The 20,935-nt window shown below is 45.3% G+C and overlaps 2 protein-coding genes across 2 annotated transcripts; both read left to right on the plus strand.

Moving 5' to 3' along the window:
* Positions 1 to 7,848: 7,848 nt before the first annotated feature.
* On the plus strand, positions 7,849 to 9,893 carry LOC127773445 (putative disease resistance protein RGA3). Its single transcript, XM_052299504.1, has 3 exons — positions 7,849 to 8,787; positions 8,858 to 9,737; positions 9,811 to 9,893. Exons 1-3 carry the CDS (start codon positions 7,849 to 7,851, stop codon positions 9,891 to 9,893), a joined length of 1,902 nt encoding a protein of 633 aa, XP_052155464.1.
* Positions 9,894 to 10,063: 170 nt separating this feature from the next.
* LOC127773446 (disease resistance protein RRS1-like) lies at positions 10,064 to 11,074 on the plus strand. The gene has a single exon (XM_052299505.1). It carries the CDS (start codon positions 10,064 to 10,066, stop codon positions 11,072 to 11,074), a length of 1,011 nt encoding a protein of 336 aa, XP_052155465.1.
* Positions 11,075 to 20,935: the final 9,861 nt, after the last annotated feature.

Below are 20,935 nucleotides of genomic sequence, written 5' to 3' on the forward strand. Positions count from 1 at the left end.
GGATCCTAAGTCCAGTGGCACAGTGGTTGGCCCTATTTGCAGGTATTCTATTGGATTTGTAAGCCCATCCATCCATAAGTCTGCCACTTCTCGGACTTCGATTGATTGTTTGGTTATTTTCCATCGATTCACCTCCATTTATGTGGAGATCTATGTATTCAAATAAAATTCGAAGTACAAGTGGAGATAGTGTTGATGCAAAAAACACACACAGGCCTGGGAGATCTGCTTAGCTCCAGTGCAGGTCCAAAGGTTGATGAGGTGCGGGCGTGCCAGTCAGTTTGATCCTGCAACTGACAAGATATGTAAACAACATATCAAATAGCCAGCCGATGCCGATACCAGCCGATAGTGATAGGGTTCTGAGCTATCGGCTATATGTCCAATGTAGATAATGATATAAAGACAATCGGCTGATGATAATCAATATAATTAAACAATATAATCCAGTAGAAACCAATCGGCTAGCAATGATATGATAGAATAAGCACTGATCCGAAGGTTAAAGCATATACATCGGCTGGAGGTCCAATGTCATGAAATCCACAAGATTAGATTCAACAATGAAACCTTTATTGCGATCGGCTAAATCCAACTTATATGTAATCTTTGTAAGCTGATGCAACGTCCAGATAACTTATTAGCTAGCACCCTGATAAAACATTAGCATGAACCTATCGGATTAACAAGACTTATATTATCAACAACAATCTAGTAGGTCGAACCTAACCGATGCAGCACGAGATTGTATATGATAATCTAATACTCGATGAGCCGATAGATTTGTCTAACGTGATGGATATAAAAAATCTATTTATAACAGCATTGTGATTGTAAAGATATATCGGCTAAGGCAGAAGATTGGACCTAACCGAGACAGTCCCAACTAAACCGATGCATCTCTAGACACAATGCAACTAGAGATAGAATTGAGATATCAGGTAGGCAAATGTATCAACCAAACCAGAGCGATCTAAGATATTGAAGCGATGCAGCCTTGAACAACACCAACGTAGCCGACAGATTCACCAGGGCTGGTGGAACGTAGGACTTACCCCTTCGCTGGAGATCGAACTGAACCGATGCAGCCCCGCGTCAGGTGCCAAATTCTGCCGGTTGATATGTAAAAACCTCGGGAAAGAGGGTGGCGATGCGTCGAAAGTAGTATTATTGATCAAGAGATAATTTACAATAACCCCGGGTGTACATATTTATACCCATGGGTAAATACTAGTCCTTGTAGAACAAGAAAGAAACTTTCCTAGAGATAAAAGGAAAACATAAAGTCCTTATCGGACACTAAACACACATTCCTAAAGATAAAAGGAAACTCACAAATACTGTCTAATTAATAGATAAACTGCCATGTCACATCCTCCTTGAACTCGGACTCTTCTAGATAAGCTTCCTTTAATTGATCCAACTCCACCAAGAACACAACTGCTGGCGATTTGACGACTCCCATCGGCCGATTCTAAGACTCTGAAGCCGATACTGACTCTAGGCCGATGATGAATTTGGGCTTACCAAATTTTGGCGTTGATTGATAGATTATACTTAAACAAATATGCATGCAAGCGTTGCTACTTCTTATTTCTGGATATATTGACGATCGAAATTGGTCTATAACGACCGTCAACGGTCAACTATCGATGTTCTAGATCAGCAATAAGAAAAGGATTAATTGGATCCATGCCATTGTAAATATGCTGATTCAGAGAAATGCCACTACAATTCGTCTATTCGTAACCGTGCCATTCAAATTTTACAAAATTAGGACCGTGCCACTATCGTCACATTTTCCATCCATCTCCATCTTCTTCCTCATCTGCACGTGGGAGCCACCTATCAGATTCATCTTCTTTCTCCATCCTCCACACTTTTTTTCTCATCTCTCTCCACCACCGCGGGAGGGAGGGAGGTGATGGGTGGGTCCCCGTCGCTGCTGACGCGGAACCAGCACCTCTAGCTGCAGCTCAACGGAGACGACCACCGCCACCAACACCTACCACCACCACCACCACAAGTAGGAGGTCGCCGGGACCAGTGGTAGTAGCAGTGATAGGAGCAGCAGCAACGGAGGTCGAGGAAACAACGGCGCCAGGGACTGGCTCCACCTCAGCCTCGGCCCTGGCAGCGGCCCAACGTCCCCGTTCGCCTCCGGCTCCAACCTCCACCTCTTTCTAGCCGCCCCCGCGCCACCACGACGTGCTGGTGCTGTAGGGCATGCCACCCCACCCCCTCCATGCCCGGCATTCCGCAAGCGTCGCATCGATACCCACGCACATGCCGTGCACCGCCCCGCCCTGGCTGCCACCGTGGAGCCTTGTAGCGACCCTGTCGCCGTCACTCCTCCCGTTCACCCACCACCGCGCAATCTACGCCACGGCGGCACTGAAGTTGACGCCCGCCTCCTTAGGTTCGTCCTGCCACCGTCCGCCGTCACCGCCGCCATAGGCATCTAGTTCATGCCCCAAGCCATGCCGCACCAGTCCATCCCTCCCTCCTGACTGCGGTGGAGAGAGATCATAAAAAAAGTGAGGATAGAGGAAGAAGATGAATCTGATGGGTGGGTCCCATGTGCACATGAGGAAGAAGATGGAGATGGATTGAAAATGTGGTCCTAATTTTCTAAAATTTCAATGGAGCGGTTAAGAATTGGTGAATTGTAGGGCATTTCTCTGAATCGACATATTTTACAATGGCATGGATACGATTAACCCATAAGAAAAGGGTGTAGCGCATGAGTTGTAAAGTGGATGAATAGAGGGGACAAAGGTTTAGACAGGTTCAGGCCATATTGATAAGAAGCAATACCCTACTCCTGTTTCGAGAATTGTAACCGCTGGGTGTGTATAGATCTGACGATCTAACTGTGTTTATCTCTGGTTATTTGTGTGGTTATGCTCTTGGAGGACTTCCCACCCACCTTATATAGGTTGGAGAACAGGGTTATAAAGAGGAAAACCAAACCGAATAGGCATCAGTTTCTTAATCTATTACATGGTAGTATTTAGCCGAGACTATAGGCCGTGCTGTATCATATAAGGCAACATAATACCTAAGTTCTAGCCTAATAGATAATATGAACATGGATTACCCGCTATATCCAATTAATCAAAATATAGTGGCCGAGTGGGTATGGGTAACCATAATCTCCACAGGACTAGAGCTTCAAGTTGTTTCTTTTCAATTTACTCTCAATCATCACTGTCTAATGGAATCCATTCTGCACTTCCACTCCTAGTTACTGCATAACTGTTCCTTTTTTACTTTCTGAATCACATAATACAAGATAATGGTGAGATGAAATATCTTAAGTTTTTAGCATCTGGAGTTCGTAAAAGTTTATGTTATTTTTTCTCTCCTTTGGAGACGGCAGTTGACAAAAGTTCAAGGTGAATGAAACATTCAGCACCAGAACAGTAGTTATTTTCTTGGCAATATATAATTCCTAGGGTAGTTGGCAAAAGGATGCTTCTGAGGAAAGATCCTGCAACTTCTTCCGTCCGTGTTAACGCTCTGTACTGATTGTAGGTGCCGGGTGAAAGACATCTTGAAGGAGCTTCGACGCAAATGTGATCACGAATTAACGATTCCTCCCACAAACTTTAGATGTGCGCCTTCTTTTTTTTTCGTTTATGGTTATGCTTATCAGTCAAAATTTAAATTTTCAATCTTAAATTAGAAGTTGATTTTAGGTTTTTTTTATCGAAGTTTATTTTTCAATCTTTGCTTTTAAATCGCTAAAAAAATATATATATATAATTTTTATTCACACATTATTTTTCGTTTATGTATATTCTATTTGGCTTATTTCACGAATAAGCCAAACAATTAGGCCGGTGGGCTCCATCGTGTAACATTGATCAGCAGCATAGGTCAAGTCAACTATAGATATAGGCTCCAACGTGAAACATTCAACAGGCCCATCGGTTGGCCAATAGCTGATTATATGCTAAATAGCTTATTAGCGATAAAAAATAATTTATGATTAAGCTTTTACATACTTAGTGACTTAGAAAACTAAAAAAGCTATATTCAAAATATCTAAAATCAACTTAGGGTCATCCAAATGAGACTAACTCCAAAATTTTTTTTGAAAAAGAGTCACACATAATACAAAAATAGATATGAAGCAACTCCATTATTATGACACATTTTTTTTCTAATAACTTTGAGGATATACGGTTTCAAGTAATAATATGCCCAAACCAGTTATTAACGAACACATGTTTAAAATAGCGTCAATAAATATTTCAAAACTATCATCCACGCATCAACTTTCATAATTAAAATTCAAACCATATGCCCATGCGTATGCGCGGACTACCTTCCTAGTTTTTATAATAATGGGTTTAATAAAAAGGCAAAATTTGCTACATGGCATCGAAAAAATGTGTAATTAGCTCGTGGACACCGCAAAAACGAGAATTTGCTGCCGGGCATAAAAAAACATGTAATTAGCTCCTGGACACTCGGGGTGTTATTTTATTATTTCTTGTGGATTTGGAGAGAGAAACACTAAATAAAGACAAGTGTGCCCTTGGATCGGGGACCATAGGGGTGGCTTGGCTTGCGTGCGCTGGCGGCGCGGCGCGGGCTGGCGCTAGGTCGCGACGACGGGAAAGGCGGGGCAACGCGGGCATGGCAGTGAGCGGCGAGGAGCGGGCGTGACGATGTCGGTGGGAAAGGGTGTGAGAGGCGGCCAGCGTGACCGCTCGCGACGGCGGGAGAGGTGGGCGACACGTAGCTGCCCGCTGCGGCGAGGCTGTATGTGCACACGCGTGTCTCACCGGTGGGGTCGACGGCGAAGTACATGGTGCTCAGCCTCAGCCTGGGGCACTCCCGCATAGATGCCGCCCCCGCACCGGACGCATCCACGACCACCACTACGTCGCCGATGTCATCCGCCTCCTCCCACGTTTCGCCGCACTTGTCCAGCACGCGCAACTTGAACCCCTCCTCCTCAGCTGCGGCCACGGGCCGGAGCAGCTCCACCTGCATCAGCCCGTGGCGGTCGCCGGTGCTCGGTGGAGAGCCTGGTGGGGACTCCACCAGGAAGCTGCGCTCCACGTACGCAGCTCGGCGAACGCGTACACCATCCTGTACCGCGTGTTGGCGTAGAGCTTCTCGCGGTGGACGCACACGGTGGGGATGCTCGTTGGCTTCACGGACTTCCACGCGCTGTCGATGTGCAGCATCTCCGAGCTCCACGGCCTCCTCCTTCCTGTCATCCTTGTCGCTGTCATCTTCCTCATCTTCCGGCGCGGCGGCACAGATGGGGGAGAAGGCAGCGGCGCACGAGTGCGTCGGCTGCCGGCGGCGGCAGCGGCATGCCCGTTCATTGGTTGGCTGCAGCGGCAGCGGCGGCGCAGATGCGCGTGTGATGGCGGCCTGCGTGGGTGCGCGACCGCGGGTGGAGGTGGTGGCGGCGCTGTGCTCTGGCCGGTGTGACTTGTAAGGGAAGGGGCAAAATCATACTCTCACCAGTGTTTCTCTCTCCAAATTCACAAAAAATATTAAAATAAGGCCCTGAGTGTCCAGGAGCTAATTACACGTTTTTTGTGGTGCCCGATAGCAAATTCTCATTCTTGCGCTGTCCACGAGCTAATTACACTTTTTTCAATGTGCTGTAGTAAATTTTGCCTAATAAAAACCCAACCTATACACCCAACGGGGGTTTACACAACCACGGTCATACAACGTCAGGCACTTGGGCTTAAAAAAGAAGTATAGAACATATGCCACCATAGGTGACAAAAATTAACCAAAATCCCCGTTACATTACTCGCTTCACCAGAGCCAAATAAGGTTGTAGTCTTCCTCTCCCATTCCACCCCGATTTTAAGAACAGTTCCATAGTGATTGTTTCCAGTTTCTTTGTATCCATTCCTCACTGCCTCACCATCCTCCTCCTCCTTAAGAAGCAAAGACCACTGGTGAGCCCAATGCCCCCCCCCTCCCCCGGTGCCCGCCCAAAAGAATAGTGACGTTAAAGACTACCATTGGTGGAAAAACCATCTTTACTCTCGCTTGGGAACCCCACTTTAGTCCCGGTTGAAATAACCGGGACTAAATATGCATCTTTAGTCCTGGTTGGTAACAGCTACAGGGACTTAAGAGGGGATCTTAAGTCCCGGTTGCTGTTACCAACCAGGACTAAAGAGACAATAACGGCAGTACCAAATGGTCCCCTTTTGTTTTTCTTTTTTTCCTTTTTATTTTCACCCGAATCAAGTAGGCAAATCCCCAAATCTCCAAATCAAAGTAACATCCCAAATTTACATCACAAATCATAAAGTTACTTATACACACAAATTTAATATATCATAAAATCCTAAAAAATTACACACAAATCAAATACATCACAGATCCAAACAATGAATCACAAATTTGTACATATCAGTGAATCGCAAATTTAAAAATAAAAAAGAAAAAACAATGCCGCTGCCGCCGCTCGCCACAGCCACCGGGCGTGGCCCCGCTGGCCCGCCGGATGGGAAGGGGAGGAGGGGGGAGGAGGAAGGGGAGGATGGGGAGGAGAGGAGGAAGGGGAGGAGGTGGAGGAGAGAGGATGAGGAAGAGAGGTTAGATCTTAGGAGAGGGGAGAGATTCGATCTGTCTAAGTTGTAATTGTGGAGGAGAGGATAAGTGATCTTTAGTCCTGGTTATTGACACCAACCGGGACTAAAGATCCTCGCCCCCTGACATACATCTGACAGGGGATAAACCGGGATTAATGATCATCAAAATTTTTATAACCGAGACTAAAAACAATTTTTAGTCCCGATTCTTTTTGGAACTGAAACTATTATGGATTTTGCCAGACCGACCAAAGATGGTTTCTCCACCAGTGTATACCATTCATAGCAAGCCAAAGTGGCCAACACATTGCCACAACTCCAACAAAGAGTTGGTCCCTAAACTTAGGTACTAAGCACCATGACCAACCACCAGAAAATTAGCAATACAGGATGGCACTTGAAAACCAAGTATCATGAAAAAAGCATTCCACATAAAATGTGCAAAGTGACAATAAAAAAAGAGATGTTGAATTGATTCTTCACAATTGCAAAAGCAGCACTTAGTGCTTCCTTTCCATCTCCTTTTGGCTAAATTCTCCTTTGTCAATATCACTCCTTTTTTGGTCAAATGCATCCACAATTGCATTTCCTCCCACTTTCTTAACGATCAAGTGGGAATCCATGTGCTCGTTCACTTCTTGTGATAGTGTCACGGACAAAAAGGTGACAAAAACGTACCATAGCATTCATGCCACTTTCTATTTTATCATGGTTCAAACATATCTAATTTTTTCTAGTAACTCTAGATTTTTCGCCAAAATGTTTCACAGAAACCCAAGGTTTATGCAAAGTACACGCTACAGTCTACTATCCGAAGGTATTCTTCTCTCGTGGGTTGCGCACTTGTGTTTTTACTGGCAGACATATGGAATCTTAAGATGCAAAATATGTAGTGCGGTTAAGGTCTTAGAGAGATGATTAGATAATTGAACAGGATCACTTGGAATGATTGTCAAGTGAGTCATATCTACAAGTTTTGCATTTAATTTGTTAGTAAATTAAATGCAAAACTTGCATCGGTATGTGGAAAGGAGTTAATGCTGCTTGGGCAGCATTAAATGCAGCAGCATTAAATGCAAAACTCATTAAATGCAAAACTCACAGCTTGCATCATTATGTGGAAAGGAGTGCCTCTGTAGTTAGACTTAGTAGGTCAATGCTACTGCATTATTCACTTCCCACGCCATAATCTCCTTGCACTCTTGAGGCTCGCACTCATCAAAGAAGACGAAGACAAGATCCGGAGGAGCCAAGGACGACTATGGCGGTGATGGAGACCGTAGAAAAGATCATCTCAACTGGGATCAACATCCACGGAGCGACCAATCTGGAAGATGATCTATCCTGCCTCCGGGCATCCTTGCCCAATGCTCGCTTAGTCATCAATCGTGGCGAGTGGGGAAGGTTCAAGAACAAGGATCTCGCGGTGCTTCTCACGCAGCTCAAGGACACCACATATGACACCGAGGATCTTCTCCGCAAGTTCGATGACCAGGTGCTGCGGCAGAAGATAGAGGACACTGACCGTAGCCGAGCAGGTCAATTCTTTTCTTCCTCTCTGTATCGTGCAAAAAACTTGATCTGTGGTAGCAAAACAAGGATAAAGGATGCTCAAGATAAGCTCGACAAGGCCATGGATGATTTAGAGAGAGCGCTTAAGCCTCTGGGTCTTAAGATGGAGAAAGTTCAACACATGCCAGAGACAAGTTCAGTCATTGGAGTGCCTCAAGTGTTTGGTCGTGACAAAGAGCGAGATTTAGTGATTGAGAAGCTGGGTGTGTGTTCCATGATTGGATGTGACAATGAACAAGATCAGATGATTGAGTCACTGCACGTGCCACTCACCAGGAGTGGTGGTGCCGCACGGGCGAAAGGAAAGAGAGCAGCTGTGGGCACAGTTGCCACATCAGCATCCAGAGCGAAGCAACTAAAAAGAGAGAGTATTAGGGCCAGGCCTAGACTTGCTCAGGCCAAATTCGTCAGCAATGTTTCTGTCTTGCCGATTGTTAGCATTGGTGGGGTAGGGAAGACTACCCTGGCTCAGTTCATCTACAATGATCCAAGGGTGGAAGCTCACTTTGGCAAGAGAATTTGGGTCTGTATTTCGGACCTCTTCAACAAGAAAAGGATAACAAAAGAGATCATTGAGTCCATCACCAGGAAAGAGTACAAATCATCGAACAGTTTAGACGCTCTTCAGGTGGAATTGAGGAAGCAACTGAGGAGACGAAAGTTCCTTTTAGTGCTTGATGATATGGCCTAATGCCAAGGACGAATGGGAAACATTTTTTGCACCATTGAGGTATGGGTTTGAAGGAAGCATGATCTTAGTAACTACAAGATCTCCAGATGTTGCTAATCTTGTCGCTAGCAACAACTGTAATCCTTTCCGAATCGAGGGATTGGATAGAGATATATTTTGGGAGTTCTTCAAGAAGTGTGCATTTGGTAAACAGTGCCCAGAGTCATATCCTCAATTGCATGATATTGGTCGAAGCGTTGCTTCTAGGTTATGCGGGTCTCCTTTGGCTGCCAAAACTATTGGACGCCTGTTGAATATGGAGCTGACTGTGCAACATTGGAAGACTGTTCAGAACAAGGAACTATGGGAGCTGCCAAATCGAGACAATGATATATTACCAGCCCTTCAACTGAGCTACTTACATCTCCCACAAGAACTTAAGAGTTGCTTTGCATTTTGCTCCATGTTTCCGAAGGGTTATAGCTTCGAACGAGATGAGATTGTTGGCATGTGGGTGGCACAGGGCTTCGTTGCACCAGAAGGGAGCATGCGTCTTGAAGACATAGGGATTAGGTATTTGGATGATTTAAGAGGCAGGTTTCTTCTTCAAACTGATACCAATTGCCTTGATCAAAGTAGATATGTAATGCATGACTTGATCCATGATATGGCGCAGTCCATCTCCGCGGACAAGTGCTTCTTGATGCAGGATTTGAGCTATCAGAACCAGAGGAGAATGCCGCATGCAGTTCGCCATATGTCAGTCAAGGTGGACAGCGAGTCCCTGAGCCAAACAAGAGATATTCAGTATTTGAATAAATTGCATTCACTTAAGTTTGGAACCATCCTCATGTTTGAGATTACCTGGTTTAATCAGCTCTCTAATATCCTATTTTTGAGCTTAAAAGGTTGCATGCTGGTCAGGTTACCTGACAGCATTGGTGAGTTGCACAGTCTCCGTTATCTTGATATATCTCGTAGCCATGTACAGGAATTGCCAGAAAAATTATGGTGCCTTTACTGCTTACAAGTGCTTGATGCAAGTAGTTCTAGTCTGGAAGTAATTAGTCCGGATGTCACAAAGCTAATCAACTTGCATCGTCTAGCACTGCCAATGGGTTGCTCTCCGAAATTATCAGAGATAAGTGGGCTTGGAAATATGTCTCTTCTACGGAACTTGATACATTTTACAGTTGGGATAGGGAATGGGCGGAAGATTAGTGAGCTGAAGGGCATGAATCAGCTCAGTGGAACGCTAACTATCAGTTCTATCTATAATGTTAAGAGCAAGGAAGAGGCTGCTGAGGCTAGACTCATTGACAAGCAATACCTTCAGGCACTAGTTCTACTGTGGCGAGATCAGCCTGTACCCAGGGTGATGAACGATGACAATGGTGTGGCCGAAGGTTTATGCCCTCCGTCAAGGATTCAGCGCCTTAATGTCGATAGCTTTGCGGGTGACAGCTTTTCTCCTAGTTGGTTTAATCCAGAAAGCCTACCGACTTTAAGGATGCTGGAGCTTTCCAAGTGTATCTTCTTGAGAAGCCTATCAATCCCCTCGTTACCTTCCCTCGAAGAGCTAAGGTTAACATCATTAGGTGTTGAAGTACTAACAATTTTTTGTGGTTCTACTGGTGGTGGCAGAATGCTGCAGCAGGCAAGCAGCAGTATCAGAAGAAGCAACGCCATTTCATGCCTCACTAGTATATGTCTTGACAACTGTGATATGCTGCGAAATCTTGATCAGTTCTTGTCCCCGGAACATCTGCCATCCATCAAGTCCATAGAGATTAGGCTCTGCAGAAGTCTACAATCAATACCCGTTGGTAGTTTCGCGGAATTTTATCACCTACAGGACCTGAAGATCTCATGGTGTGATAACTTGGTGTGCGAACAGGCAATGGTTTTGCCCTCATCACTCCGGCGACTCTATATTAACAAGTGCGGTGGTCTTGATAAGTCATTTCCAGCCTGCCTACAGAACCTCACTCATCTCATCGCCCTAAATTTGGAGTACTGTAACATGGAGTCCATTCCGATCGGCACAAATCTTCAGCTCAAATACCTGTTTCTATTTGGCTGCTCGGAGCTGTCATCCATCGAAGGATTGCACGCTCTTTCATCCATGAAGTATGTGTACATATCGCAGTGCACGAAGCTTCAGCAAGTAGAGCAGCCCTTTAAAAGTGACCTGCTGACTATGGAGGAGAAGGAGGAACATCATAAATTTTTCGAATTTGTGTAGATGCGGCACCCACGGCCTCCTCTTAATTGATATCTTTATTCTTTATACTTTTATCTGGAACTAAAACAAGCACTCGCTGTGCTCTTCCCTTGAATTTTTTTTCGGTTTTCAACTGCATGTATCTGGAATTTTTTTCTCCCAGATGTAAGGAAGTATCTTCCGATGTGTTTTCCTAGCAACAACGTAACCAGATCTAGTTGCTCGATGTCTTGAAGTATCTCACATTTTCCCTCTGTCGTCATTTGCGGTTTGTTGCTGCTGGCATTGGGATTTATGATTGATATGCAGTAAGTGGTTTTTTTCTGTAAGTTCATGTATATGTTGTGTTGCCTATGTACATCCATTTTTCTGTAAGTTCATGTCTATGTTCTGTTGGTTGTGTATATCCGTTTGGATGTAGAGGCTGGTTTAACCCATTATCTAAAAAATGTCTATGTGCTGTATTTCTGTAAGTTGCATATATGTTGCTACCTGTATACTGTACCTTTGGAGCATTGGACAATGTATGATTGCAAACTTCGGATCTTTTTGCAGCATGCTTTGTTTTCAACTTACTTGTTGCGTTTCTTTAGCAATCAATGGAAGGGCCAGCCGACCTGAACTCATTACCTTCGTAGTTGTACAGTCGGTGTTGGCATTTAGGAAAATTGCGAATGCCGTAAATCATTTTCTGTTGAATGAGCACACACAGGATCCCCTCCCTGCTCCTCCCCTTCGACTCGCCGCCTGAGCGGCTCATCGGCAAAGCCGGATGGCCGCAAGGACGGCGGCGGCGGGACGCTCCCCTCACGAGGTTGCCCAGCGGCGGGGGACACCGGAGGCTTCTCAGCAGCGGCGGATCGTAGGAGGTGGCGGCCGGACGGTCGGCGCAGCGGATCCGCCCACACCGGATGCGGATCCGCCTTCCCCGGCGCTAGATCTAGCCTCCCTGCGGTCAGATCGGGTCTGGGCGACCCCAACGACGGCGGACCTCGTGGCGACGGCAGCAAGAGGAGGCGCACGGTCGTCGAGCGGTGGCAGGCGGCAGGAGGCTGGCGCGATGGCAGGGAGAGGCCGGCGGGGTCGTGGGCGACGGCGGCGATGGCGACGCTTCTGGGGCCGACGCGATATGGCCGCGTGGCCCAGGAGACTCACGGCGATGACGGCAACAGCAGGCAGCTGGTGGGAGGAGCAGCGCCGGCTGGCTGGCCGGCCAGCGACACGGCCTAGGGGGGGGCGACAGAGGCTGCTTGCGGAGGTGGCTGCGTGGCCGAGAGACTCATGGCGATGGTGGCGACAGCGGGCAGCCAGCGGAAGGAGTAGTGGCTAGCTGGTTGGCCGGCGGCGGTAGAGGCAGCGCACACAGAGGCGCGGCGGAGGCGGCCGCGGTGCGTGGAGGCGCAGCCGAGGTGGCAGTGCGGCACGACAAGGCTTTGCTGGCTTGGAGACGGTGGCCGGCGCAACGGGAGGAGAGGCCGGTGGAGGTGCAACCGGTGGCAGTGCGTGGAGATTGGCCGGTGGGGGGCACCGGTGCAGTGATGCCCACGCGCTGGCGGAAGTTTAGATGGCGGTGGAGCAATGGTGCATCAGTGGTAGATCGGCAGACGGTGGACGGCGGGTGAAAACCCAGCCCGACCTTGGCCGGATCAGCAACGATGGCGTTCAAGCGTCACTCCCCTCCTGAGGGCGTTGTCGGGCCATCTCAACCCCTCAAGTGTGGCTGCCAGGTGAAAGCTCGGTCTCGGTTCTCTTTGAGACCCTGACGGATGGCGGCGGCGGTCCTTTCATCGCTTCTCTCCTTGGAGGTGTCATCTAGGCATCCTCTTGCCGAATCTTCCTAAGCAATTGATGCAAGCTCACTCTAGATTCATATCCTCTTGTGGCGGCGACCTAGCTTCTGCAAGTTGGCCACGTCGTAGGGCCTAGGGGTGAGAGTGGTTCCATTTTTTTCTCTCACCCTCTCTTCATCAATCCCAAACTAGTGAGTCAAGTATGAGCCTGTCACGGATGATCTAATCGGTGACGGGCCCTAGTTTGACTCATCTGCAGGGTCAAACCTATTTGTGATGGATTTTAGTTTTGGCCTGATTGAGATGACTATCATCCGTGATGGTAAAATGCCCGATACAGATGACTTCTTACATCTGTGACCTTTGGTTCGTGACGGGAGCTCTCCCCCGACACATATGAGGTTTGCCACCCGGTTGAGATGACCTATCCCGTTGAGATGACCTATCCCGTGCCAGTGTCTAGCTGATTTTCTCCCTATCATTGCTAAGATCAGAAGCTAACTTGAGATAAAGATGCTACTTTACCACCCTCTATATGAGCACACATGGCGAGCTAAAATTGGAACACGGATGAACAAGTTGTACCACAAGGAAGCTTGCCAACTAATTGCGATACTATACGATCTGGTCCTTTGGAGGCATTCATAGTGGTAACCGGTCCGATACCTTAGATCCGTTTATAAGAATAGCGTACCAGTCGAGTCACTCGAAGGCGTATGTGTTGGTGTGTGCGTTTGTAATGTGTTGAAGAATATATTACAAAGTGAGCTTAGGTTACTTGTGGTGGAACTAGCTCCATTCAAGTCCTATACTTAATAGTGGTGCTTGCATTTATAGCTAATTATTTTTCTCGTGATAGACGACGTACCCGTCAGCAGCGAGACGCTTGTAGTGACTTCATCAATCTTATGATATGCCGGTCCAATCTTCCGGAGATACTCATAAGTGTATGAGTGTGCGCGTATTATGAGCTTCTGTGATTGTTCTGTGTATCTAAAAAAGAGAAAAAGACTATTATTGTTTTTAGAATTACTAGCAAAGGTGCCCGTGCGTTGCAACGGGAAGTGTACAGAACAAAAAATTGAGAAAAAGTTAAAGAAAAATTTACATTATGTAATTAATTAAAATATTTGGTATTTTTAAGTAGGTAGGTGTATAATTAAATCAATTTACAAGTAAAGCAAGTGTGAGAAATAAAATGACATGGTTAAATTTAATTTTATTAAATTCTCCATGATTAGTTACGCTCTTTGGAATTTTATTGGAATTATCAGAGCTTAATTGCTAATTTTTAATAATACAAAAATCATTTAACAATTATTTAATTGAAAAAAAATCAAAATTCTCCTTGGCCGAATATAGCAAAGTTTATATTTCCTCCCTTTTGTCTATTCTATGTGTCTGGCCTGTTTCCTTTCTCCATTGAAGTCTATTTTGCATTCTCCATTCGGTGGCCCAATAGGTCGGCGGCCCGATGTGGCGGCAGCTGGAGCCGTCCGATCGAATGGACAGTCCAGATTAATCCTAACATAAATAAATATACCCAAACCCTAACCCTAACCTAAGATTCATTTCCCTTCTTCCCCCCGCCTCTCCCCCCCTCCTCGCCGAGCGACAACGGCGGCGCCGCCCCCCCCTCTTCCCCCGAGCGGCTGCAGTGGCGCAGAGCAGCGACCGGCGAGCGGCGCCCCCGATCCCCTCTCTCAAAGCGACGGCGGCGGTGCCCCCCCTCCTCCTCTCCTCTCCCTCTAGGGTCTGCGGCGGCGGGTTGGTGGCGGCTGTGGTGGATCCGAGGGTGGGGGCGGCGGCGGCGGCGGCTCCCTCCACCCCCTTTAGCCTCCCTCCCGCGGCAGATCCGGCAGTGGTGGCGGCGGCGGCGGTAGCCGCGGGTGGATCCGGCGGTGGTGGCGGCGGCTGCGGGCGGATACGGCAGCGGCGGCGGCTCCCTTATCACCTCTCGCCTCCATCCTGTCCTAGATCCGGCGGTGATGGCAGTGTCGGCGACGTCGGAGGGTGGGTTCGTCGGCGGTGGCGGCGGCCGCGGGCCGCCGGCGGCTCCCTCCTCCCCTCTCGCCTCCCTCCTGCCCTAGATCCAACGGTGATGGATCCGCCGGCGGTGGCGGCGGTGGCGGCGGCCGCGGATGGATCCACCGGTAGGAGGGAGTGTAGTTTTGTGATGTATGTATGTGGGATGATTTTTCGGGGACAAAGATTGGTTGAATTTTCTTGCAGTGTGTTCATCCGATTTGATTGTGCCAATTTTGGGATGTGTTTCCCTTATCCGATTCTTAGTGCAATTGGGATTCGGGGGGTTTCATTGAATTCCCATTGTGAAGATTGATTGAATTCCGATTGGGAATTTTTTTTGGGTAGGGGTGATGCAATTCCGACTGGGATTTGTGGGGAGGCGAGGGGGAAAAAAACACCACACCTATGAGGTGACGACCGGAAAAATACGAATATTTATATTAAGTTATAGATATAGATTTGACCCAAATCCGTACAGTCCCATTGCGAGCTGGTCCGTAAGCCCAATTGCAATTAATGGGCTCACGTCCGTCTAGTAGGGAGCAAGCAACAATCCAATCCAAAACTTACGGATAAAACAAATTTCCCAACATGATACAAATGCATATGAGAACAGCAAAGAATGATGAATGATATACACAATGCGAAATCGATCCTCAGCGCAGTACCACCGACCCAAATTACAAACGAACGCAAGCTGAAAAAGAATATAAAAATCCCACTAATTAATTACACCGAGAATGAGAGATCCACCACTAGACTATCAAAAGGGAGGAGGAGGAGATCCAAGAAGGAGAAGGAACGCCATGGCGACGAAGAGATCTCTGCATAAGCTCAGAAGAGCTTGTAGGCGGAGGAGGCGTCGAGAGGGTGGATGAGGTAGGTGAGCACCAGCGCCACGATCATCAGCAGGTATGCGATACCTTGATCCACCGACGTCCCTGCAAACTCATCACACATTCACAAGTAAATCAGGCCAAAATCACAACAGCTGAAACTGAATCATGGAAGGATCCGATCCCTCACCGTCGCTGGTGGGAGACGGCGCGGGCGCCTGTGCAGCCGCGGCGATGGCGAAAGAGAGGACAGCAATGACGATGGCGGCGAACGGGATCCTCGCCATGGCGAACGAATCTGAGATGATTTTTGCAGATGCTGATATTTCCCTTGCTTATGTCGATTGATTTTCTTGCAACACGGATTGTATATATACAACGGTGGCATTGTTAAGTATACACAACGGCTCTCTCTCGCTCTCGCTCACTACACGGCTGGACCTCGCTGGGATCGCGATGGCGTGTAGCGGGCGGCGGTGGGCCCCACCGGCTCACATGGGGGGAGGACCGTTGCTGCGAATTTTTGCTCTGCGTTTCCAGTCTGGAAAATGCCATGCATCAGCAACAAACCCGGGGCTTCAAAGCTGGCTGTAGGTTGGGTTTGTTCTTTCTTTTGTGATCAGCAAAGCAAATCATCTCAGCATCTGGCAGGCAGAAAAAAAAATGCTAATCCCAGATGATGATTAGTAGATTAGTTGTAACCATTTCGTCTTGTCGTGTACGTTGGACGTGCTGTTGAATGCTTGGAATCTGATTCACATCCGTGGAATTTATGCAACTCGTAAACTAGTCAACTGGACTTTGATTCTTTGCGAAGGAAAAGAAAAATGGAAGTGGTTATTTGGTCTTGCCTTTGCCACTGGCACCGAAGCCTGGAACGACCATCGTCCAAACCATAGTTAGGCCCAGTGTAGCAATGCGGCCCATATATGATGCATCCGTACGCGGATTACTCATACCTAGTGTCTAGAGATGAAAGAAAAAAAAGTATACTTTGACACCCTCCATTATGATCCGAGTAATCGTTTTATCTTTTTTTTAATAGAAATCTGGGTTGTATAACATCATATAGCGTTTTTCATTCTTTTTTCTAAGGGGGTTGTAATATTCTTTTCAGGGGCTGCAATTGTAGGTATATTGTCGACAGTATAAACGTGATAAGTGTGACTTTTTCGCATGGAAGCAGCCGATTCATCCCATGCTGCCTCCTCCATGCACCTCTACTACATGACAGCCACCTCAGTCACACCTCATCCCTGTATGAGTCCGTCAAAACTGTGCGCCATCCACTTCGGCTTTTAAAACTGCTAAACGATGTGTTTCGTGCAAAAACTTTCTATATGAAAGTTGTTCTAAAATATCAAATTAATTTATTTTTAAAGTTTATAATAATTAAAACTTAATTAATAACATATTATTATCACCTCATTTTACGTGAAACACCTAATCTTCATATTCATCTTCAGAAGATTCAAACACCACCTGAGTAGGTATTATTGGTTTCATCAGTGTCGATTTTTATAATATATCATCAAGTATTTTTTATCGAACGTATCATATGTACCAGCAAGATTTGATCTAGTTTTGAAGGATATTATCAATGTATTTACGCTTGTGCCATAGAAATATTATTTAATATTTGTCTTCAATTCCATGTAAAACGTCAGTGTACAGAAAATTGTTGTCTGTATGGTATCATGGTTTTGTATGGACAGAAATGATAGTAGTAAAATTATGGAAAACTCCAGTTTCGTAAAATTAAGGAAAATAAATCATGTCACCAAACGGTTCGACCTTACTTGATTGACAGCTCAGTAGAGGACCCCACATGCAGATTTTCTCTCTTCTTTTTAGAAGTAGTAGGAGTACTAGTATAGTGCGCTTACATTACAGTGGAATTACCAGATTCATGAGCTAGACAACGAAACCTGAGTAACAGACCGAGCTAGACCAAGCTTGTCTAGTAGCAGTGGGAGGGGGCTAACATTTTCAACTTGTGTATTTGAAATAGGAAAGGGTAAAAAAATTTGTTCATACACCTAAAAGCCTTAGCTTTTATAGTATCACACATTAATAATTATATAATATATAGCGATATAAAATAAAATCGAGCATAAGTTCACACATAGATAAAATTGATCATTACTTGAAATTGTTTAACTTATAGAAATACTAATTGGTAATATATCAAAGTACCAACATATAGAATACATAAAGGATAGAAAAGAATAAATTGGGAAGAAATTTTACAATTTAGAAATCAACTTTTCGATGCTTGATATTTTAAAAATAAGTGATGATGTCCTTATCCTTAACTTGCAAGAAGAATTCTCTTTCAATGAATGTAACTAAACAAATAAACAATGGTTCTACCAACTAAGCAATTATACTAGATATTTAGATAAGTAGAAGTGTAGAATAAATCATGAAATCAGTGAATTCAATATTTATACTACAAATCTTCAATCAGATAATGCGACAATCACTCCCCATCCCCGACTACCTGTGCTGCTGTCCAGGAGTAACAGGACTGCCGGCCGCCTCGCGACTTGCTGGCCGACGCGCCGCAGTCCGCAGCCGGCCGCCCGCCGCCGCACGCCGCGCCGCCTTGCGAGTCGCCTCCCGCCGCGCGCCGCGCACCTCCGCCTCCACAACAGGCAGAAGCTAGGATTAGGGGAGGGGGAGAGAAAGGGAGTGGGCTGGGAGTGCGGGCTGAGGCCTGAGAGGGAGTGGCCGGGTGAGAAATTTGGGCCGGCGCCAATGGGCCAAAGGATGAAGCAGGCCCAAAAGGAGTAGTTTGATTGCTTGTTGGGCTGTTTGAAGCTTTTTTAAATTATTTTTTAATATATATATGTAATGTATATGTACTTATTTTTATTAAAAAATCTTGGGTATACATCTGAATACCCTTGAATCAATAGTGGACCCACTCCTGTCTAGTAGGGCAATTACTCTAAACAAGCAATTGTATAAGAAAAAATCCATGTAGCTTTGATATCCTATCTGAACCTGAACAATCAAGTCTTGGTCTTGAGTCATTCAGGAATGGCGTATACTTTAGTCTTAAGACTCTTGGTGCAATTACAAGCTCTGAATTTAAGTGGCCAACACCTCTCTTTTTAGGTCGACATTCTGAATCTATGCAAGGTGTGGCAACATGCATGCATCTTCAAATGGTTTCTCGGTGGGTGATAATAAGGTTGGTAACACCAACCGGAACTAAAGAGGTTAGCGGCAGTCCAGATGGTCCCTTTTTTTTCTCCTGAATCGAGTGGCATACATATCCCCAAATCAAACCCTAAATCCCCAAATCAAAGTAACATCCCAAATCCACATCACAAATTTTAAAGTTACTTATACACACAAATCAAATACTTCCTCCGTTTCAGGTTATAAGACTTTCTAGCATTGCCCATATTCATATGGGTGTTAATGAATCTAAATATATATGAATGTCTAAATTCATTAATATTTATATGAATATGGGCAATGCTAAAAACTTTTATAATATGAAACGGAGGTAGTACATCACAAATCCTCAAAAAATTACAAACAAATAAAATACATCACACAGATTATACATCTCAGATCCATACAAATGTACAATGAATCACAACATTATACATCTTAGTGAAGCACAAATTATAAAAAAAAGAAAAGAAAACAATGTGGGCCGCCGCCTGCCCGCCACTGCCGGGAGGAGAAAGGGGAGGAGGGGGAGGAGAGGGGAGGAGAGGAGGAATGGGAGGAAAGATCTGTGTAATATTTGTAGGAGAGGGGAAGGGGAGGAGGAAGGGGAGGATCCAGTTGCGATTGTGGAGGAGAGGATAAGTGTTTGGGATTATATACTACGTATTGAATTTTAGTTCCGGTTGGTAATACCAACCGGGACTAAAGTGATCTTTAGGCCCTAAAGATCCTCGGCCCCCTAACATGTCTCTAACAGGGGATGAACCGGGACTAAAGATACCAACTGGGACTAAAGATCATAGAATAGCTGTGGGGTTTTTAACCGGGGCTAAAAATTATTTTTAGTTCCGGAACTATTATGGTTTTGGGTCGACCGAGCGAAGATCAGTTTTACAGAAGTGAATAACACTCTAATAATTAAGCATTTAAGCTATAGGAAGCCTGTCGATGACAGCTTTGGAGTATCTCCTGTCATTTGCAGGAATAGGAGCTTTGGAGTCTTCTGCGTCTGAAAAATTTTGAAATTGTTATCTACACAGAAGATAACACATAAATTGTTAAAGAATTTGAATTTATTAATTATAAATGCATCCAAAAAAGTATCCCCTGTCAACGTGAACAATCTAAATTTGGCAGGTAGCATCATAACACTGAAATTCTTTATCATATATAGTTTGAAGTTAATGAATGCATCCAAGAAGAATATCCCGGTGTACATGAAAATTGTAAATTTGGCAGCTGAAATCATAGCACTGGAAATTATTTATCATATAAATGTATCCAAATTCCTCCTCTTCACTTACTGTATCAAAGTATATCTGCAATAATCCGCTGCACACACTTTTCTTGGATGTGCAAGCATGGTTTGATAATTGACATGATACAGGCATACAGCTATGAAGTGGCCTATTGGTATTTTCATAGCAATCTAAGCAGAGGAACTGAATTCATGTTTGCAAAAGAAGCAAAAAAATCTTGTCTGCTCACTACCGCGGAATGCGCTCATTAGGGTGATCGCAAACTTCCTTGTCTGCTTAAGAAACAATCATGTTGAAAACAACTATATGGTAAACTAACCGTGGTTCATTTGAACTGAAAGCTAATGGGAAAACATGGATGAAAAAGGTACAACCAAGGAAGAGAGAGTAGGAGGGGGGAGGTCGCAACTCACAACTCCTTACTAGCTTGATTTTTTAGATAATGGAATGAAATAACATCCCGGCATTTGCACAAAAGAGCTACAGCCAATTATTATAATCTACCACCTCCGTCCCAAAATACAGCAATTTTTAGCTATGAATCTGGATACACAGATGTCCAGATTCATAGCTAAAAATACTTACATTTTGGGATGGAGGGAGTAGCACTCTGTAAGAGAGTGTAGTCCAAATGAAAGCAAACACACCAACCAAAATTAAAAGGAAACCAAACTACACAAAATAACATTATTCCAGTCTATTGATAAATTTCCATTCATGATTGGCAAACAGTTGCATAACCGTCGTTTCAAGCTTACGACATGCAACAATTAGAATTCT

This window comes from Oryza glaberrima, chromosome 5 (assembly GCF_000147395.1).
Source record: "Oryza glaberrima chromosome 5, OglaRS2, whole genome shotgun sequence".
Classification (NCBI taxonomy): Eukaryota; Viridiplantae; Streptophyta; class Magnoliopsida; order Poales; family Poaceae; genus Oryza; species Oryza glaberrima.